At 34.0% G+C, this 6,358-nt stretch overlaps 1 protein-coding gene across 1 annotated transcript in view; it reads right to left on the bottom strand.

Annotated features, from left to right (window-relative positions):
- Positions 1-6,358, bottom strand: part of LOC107677161 (5'-AMP-activated protein kinase subunit gamma-2-like) — a 58,301-nt gene that overhangs the window by 14,842 nt on the left and 37,101 nt on the right. Inside the window, exon 4 of the mRNA XM_016471946.1 lies at positions 1,751-1,832. Within this exon, the coding sequence (XP_016327432.1) occupies positions 1,751-1,832 (82 nt within the window). The remainder of the gene's footprint in view (positions 1-1,750; positions 1,833-6,358) is intronic.

The raw sequence follows: 6,358 nt of genomic DNA, 5'->3' as shown, positions 1-6,358 counted from the left end.
TTCCATTGTCCTCATTTGTAAGTCGCTTTGGATAAAAGTGTCTACTAAATGACTAAATGTAAATGTAATGTAAAAAATAAAAAAGCAGCATAAACATGTCAAAATATCTCCTTTTGCATTTCTCAAAAGAAATTAAGTCATATGGGTTTGAAATTACATGAGGCTGTGTAAATGGCAGAATTTAAATTTCTGGGTGAATAATTCCTTTAAAAGACAATAGTATATCAAAATTCACTCTATTTGCTTTCTTTATAAATATATATAAAATATAAACACTACCATTCAAAAATTTGGCGTCAGTACTTTTTAAAAAAACTTTTATTAAGCAAGAATGCATTACATTAATCAAAAGTGACAATGAATACTTAAATACTTGAATAAAAATTTCATTTTAAATAAATGCTACTCTTTTCAACTTTCTATTAATCAAAGAATTCTGAACAAAATGTATCAGTTTGCAGCACATCTGTTTTCAACATTGATAATAGTAATAAATGTTTCTAGAGCAGCAAATCAGCATATCATAATGATTTCTGAAGGATCATGTGACACTGAAGACTGAAAATGAAAATTCTGTCATCAATTACTCACCCTCATGTCGTTCCAAACCTGTAAGACCTTTGTTCATCTTCGAAACACAAATTAAGATATTTGATGAATTAAGATATTTGATGAAATTCTCTGACCTTCTCAATAATGCATTTCAGCACATTGTTAAAATAATTAATGTGACATCATCAGTGGATCAACTGTAATTTTACGAAGCTACGAGAATACTTTTTGTGCGCAAAGAATACGTTGTTTACGTTCAGATCAAAGCATAAACAACGTATTTTCATACATACGTTGCATACATTGTTTACGTATGTGATACTCTCCAAAATGGTGCCAGGGTGATGCGGAGACGACGAATTGTTGAATAAATTCATTATTTTTGTTTTCTTTGCACACAAAAAGTATTCTCGTAGCTTCATAAAATTATGGCTGAACCACTGATGTCATATGGATTATTTTAACGATCTCCTTACTACGTTTCTGGACCTTGATCGTGTTAGGATCCTGGCTGTCTATGGGAGGGTCAGAGAGCTCTCAGAATTCATCAAAAATATCTTCGGTGTTCCGAAGATGAACAAAGGTCTTACAGGTTTGGAACGGCATGAGGCTGAGTAATTAATGACAGAATTTTCATTTTTGGGTGAACTATCCCTTTAATTTCACACTGACCGGTTGTGCCATTTCTACCACATTATTTTTGGAAAGTTCTGAATGTTTCCCCCAGACAGCTAATTTTGCTTAACTTACAGAAATCATTACTCCACTTGTAGTGGAGCCTGAGGCAAATGCTGCGACTCTGGTCAGCACACACTTCTATTTTGAGCGGGTTTTGTCATGGTAACAGATAAGACTCTGTATCAGAGGACTGCTGAGTGCTGTAGAGGGTGACAGGAAGGATCATCTCCAGTCTGAATCTCTTCTAGGCCACAGAGATCTGGACATATATGTTACACACTCCCTTAGAGAGTCTGCCAAAGAGCAGCTCCACTTACTTTTAGCCTTGGTTTAAGAAGCCACAGATAAGGAAAACGCTCTTGGAAACTGATAAGACGACGGTAACCAAAGGGTACGAAGAATTTCAATACTTATAACAACTTCTACTGTCAACGATGAGGTGCTTGTACTTTAAAAATGGGTCCTTGTCACTCATATCAAACAGGGCCGGATTTTGTGTTCATTATCAGAACATACTCACCCACAAAACTCTGTTTCTTGGTCTCCCACAGAGGGGCGGCTCGGACCCCATTGGCCACCAAGGCAAAAAAGGCCTTTTTTACCTAAAAAGAAAAGGAAAAAAATATATTTATGTCATGTCACATTTCACACCATTTTTTTCGCACCATCAGTGACAGGAAGAGGGCGCTGTTTACTCCAAGCATCTAAGATTAAATGAAATTTACAACCAAAGGTGTCCAAACAACAGAATGCACACAAATATGGAGTATAATTACATCTTTGAAGACCATCCACAGATATACACTGGTTTTCAGCAAAACCCATGCCCATACTTGTCTAAACATTCTGCCACAAGCAAAATACCTTTACCAAAGGAATTCATGAGAAATTCACATCAACGGATATTGTTTTCTGTATAAAGCAATACAAGTTATTTTAAATGTCCAAGTGACCAATAAACATATTGTATTATTTCTTCTCAACATAATATGGAATGTGTGTGTTTAAATAAGTGTTAAATGATTTATTATTATTATTATTATTATTATTATTATTAAAATGACTGCAATGCATTTAACAATACTAGTAATAATATTAACAATAATACTAATTATTTTAATACTACTACTAATTATTACTAAAATAATGCATATAGTAAATAATGAAAACAATATCAGCAATGCATTTAACAATATTACAAATAGTAATACTTATAATAGCAATAATATCAGTAGTAATATTAATACTACTACTACTAATTATTATTAATAATTATATTAACATGCCCATAATGCATTTAATACTAAGAGGGAGATAATCTACAATGCATTTAACAGTATTACTAATTATTATTACTTCTTATAATATTATTAATATTAATTAAGCATAATAATAATACAATTATCTCTATTAATACTACCACTAGCAGTACCACTGTTAATACTAATACTATTTATTATTATTATTATTAAACAAAACAAGTCATGACATGCAAAAGTGCAGGAATTCTTCCCTTATCTTTAAGCATAAATATCTCCTCGCAAAGTACTTCTATGATAACTCACTCAAAGCAAGCACATAACTTGAGGTGGGCGACCAGGCCTGTATGAACCTTTAGAATTTCTTTCCAAGCCTTTAACAAAACTCTGTTCTGCACTTTGGCTGGCATGTCATTGATTACAACAGGCATACATCCAAATCCAATTAACGGAAACCATGCATAATCTTGTGGAATTCTTAAAATGTTGTAATTGTTAGTACCAGCTAAAGTTGAGCACAAAGCCTTCCTCATCTTGGAATAAATTCCACCAAGGAGGATTTTGGGCGGGCCGATCCTTCAAACACTGTCAATACTGCCATGGAGCCAAACAAAGCATTAATCATGGCGTCTCGTGGGCGCTCTTAAATAAATCATGCAAGTCTCTTTTCTTGGGTGATGTTCCAGCCCAATCTGAGATTATTAAACATTAATCGAGTCATAGCAAGGAACATAATGAGATGTTCCCCAAGGCTGGCCTTTCTGCTGTATGGAAGCTGTTGTGAACTGGGCGGTGGGGCTGACGGCTAGTATATCACTGCTGTGAGTCAGTGATCAGGAACACAGGCGTGGATCTTCTGTCCAAAACAATCCCGCCGGCAGCGAGAAGACCATTCATCTAGGATTTATCAAATATTTACGCGTATCGACAGTGGAGCAGTGACCTCGTGGGTTCCTGAGCCTCTATTGAACTTTACAAGCAGACCGCACTGATGCTGATGGAGGGGTTTATGACAGCACGTGCAATACCGGATTAGACTGGAAACATACGTGCTGATCACACGGTATGTGATATGTGTAACGCGCTGGGAGAACAGCGGATGAAAACATCAATATGTGGTATAACAAACCACCGGGAAAAGAAACAGATGAAGATAGAAAGAGACAGTGAGAGACAAATGGGACGAGTTAAGCTAGATTAGAAATATGAAACTGCCTCCTTTCTAAAAGCTGCAGCAATATCTCTTTGGATTTGAGACTTTAGTCTTTGCAACTTTACAGATCTTCTTTATGCACCAAGAACTTGTAACACTCCAAAGAGAAAGGAAAAATATAAAATCGCTTCATATGACCCCTTTAAGTATGATGAGCGATAATAATAGCAATAGCACCCCCCCCACACAAAAATATTTTTTTTACAAAAAAAACAAAAACAAAACCTTGGTTTTGTAAGTCATACACATAGATTTGTTATCAGTGACATCCACACATCCACAGAGCTCTTACCTGCAGCGATGTGTCAAAGACCACGAGCTTGGAGCTGGTAGGGACGATGTCATAGCACTTATGTGACTTCATAAACCGCATGTAAATGTCGCTCTCAGATTGTTCAACAGCTGTAAAGACAGCAATAAACGAAAACACAGTCAATATGAAAGCAAAGTGAGACATAAGTACAAGTCAATAAGTTGTTAAGCACAGACCGCACACTGCTAGAAGGCTGAGGAACTGATGCATTCATAATGAAAGTGTTTTATTATTTAAATGAATTAATAAACATTAAGCTGAACAAGCTTCGAATAACAATATTCCTGATCAGCGTACAAATAAAAAAAGAAGGCTGAAAATAACTGCTGTGATAAAATACATTAATTCCCTTATACATTTAAAAAAATTTTTGCATAAACTACAGTTACTATCAAGTTCAACTGACAGTTGTCTCATCACAGAGTTTTCATACTTTTTGATGTCAAGGGCCCCACTAAGATGATCCACTTATGAGGGACGCCTTTCCTAAAATATAATAGCAGCTATATAATTTAATGTGTAAAATGTGTAAAGATTTATACTGCGTGAAGACAATATTAAGTGTAATATTATAAAAAAGTACATTAAATATAATAATAATGTAATAATAATAATGTATAATAATGTAATAACAGTGAAGTATTCTTCTTATTATTAATATTAATATGATAATACATTTAGTCAGATTTTAACATGTACATGAAATATTATTACAGAATGATAATTGATTATTCTTATTAACGTGTATGTTACCTTTATAATATGATACTTAATACATTTATAGTCTAAATATTAAGACTATTTTTATATTAAGCACATTATATTTACATTATTGTACTTATATTAAGTATTAAAAATAATATAATTTATTAGTTATTATTATCAATATGATTATGATTGTATGATAGCATGAGTCATGTTAAAAAGATAACATGTACTATATGTTAATAACAATAATAATAATAATATCATTATTTTATGTATATTATCTAATAATATGATACTTATATTTAATCAACTTATATAATGGAAGGAAAATATTAAGTGAAACATAAATATAATAGAAATATTATAAATGAATAATAAATAAATATAAAAATTAATATAGATAGAAATGAAGAAAATATAAGATTACATACCTTAATAATAATAATAATAGAAAATGTAAAGTAATAAAGTATTATTATTATTATTTATCAGGGCTTTTACATTGTGTACTAAAACCAAAGTAAATTATTCAAATACTATCAGGAAAATCCCTAGCAAACAAGAAAAAATAAATAAATAAAAACCCACTGCAGTAGATCTGGCAGCATGACACAAATGGGTGACATTAACTCACTGAACTGTGGACTCTGATGTCTCTCTTGTTGTTCCTTTCAGCAGCATCCTGCCTAATGTCCCCAGTTGCCATGGTAATTCTTACAGTAGTATTCTTAGACACTGAACTGCTTCTTCAGAAGCTGCCTAGACTGAAAACACCACTGAAATCTTTTGTCGCAAGGCTGTAGGTGCAGTCTAGGAGGACTCCGGTGCATCTCCCCCCACAGTCTAGACACCTATCTGACTGTTTCAACAAACACTGATCAAAAGACCTAGTGGAGAAAGCAGGTCTTACTGACAGCAACATCCACTGCTTTGTGTTCATACACACTTGATTGACAGTTTCTACTCAGAATCTGTTTTGAACCACTAGTTTGACAAATGTAACATCTGACTCACAACCCTGTCCAACTACGGTGGATTTTCAGTAAGTAATTGACCTTAACATTTCTTTTACTATGCTAGGCCACAAAAAGCATTCAGTGCGATGAGGTTAATAAAAGCCTGGTGTTCAAAGTATTTCTCACCATTGCTTCAGCTCAGCGCCGTTTAACACTACTGGCTATTGTCAAAGAATAGTCCTGCAGTAGGTCTAGTATTAGCTCATGGAAATGATTAAAATAGGACAGTCCAGCTGCTGTTGCTCGAGGAAACTTTACTGAGGGGTTTCAAAAAAATAAACGCTGAAAAGCTTGCAGCTGAAACAATATGTACTTTGTGAGTTAGCATACTTTTAATAACTTTACAATGTAAAGTGTATGCAAAACAACTCTGCAAAGAGTGAAAACACTGTGGCTCTTTAAAATAACACAAAAGTCTTAGACCTAGCAACAGACTCAACCAATGACATGAGTTTGGGGGCGGGACTATGCATACTATGTGACTCAGAGTGCTTAAAGGGTTAGTTCACCCAAAAATGGAAATTGGCTTGTGTTTTACTCACCCTCGAGGCATCCTAGGAGTATATGACTTTCTTCTTTCAGACGAATCCAGTCGGGGTTATATTAAAAATTGTCCTTG

The sequence above is a fragment of the Sinocyclocheilus anshuiensis genome, unplaced genomic scaffold (assembly GCF_001515605.1).
Source record: "Sinocyclocheilus anshuiensis isolate Anshui unplaced genomic scaffold, SAMN03320099.WGS_v1.1 scaffold392, whole genome shotgun sequence".
NCBI lineage: Eukaryota > Metazoa > Chordata > Actinopteri > Cypriniformes > Cyprinidae > Sinocyclocheilus > Sinocyclocheilus anshuiensis.
Note: the sequence above shows the minus strand (reverse complement) of the source record. Positions and strands in the feature narration are given on the sequence as shown.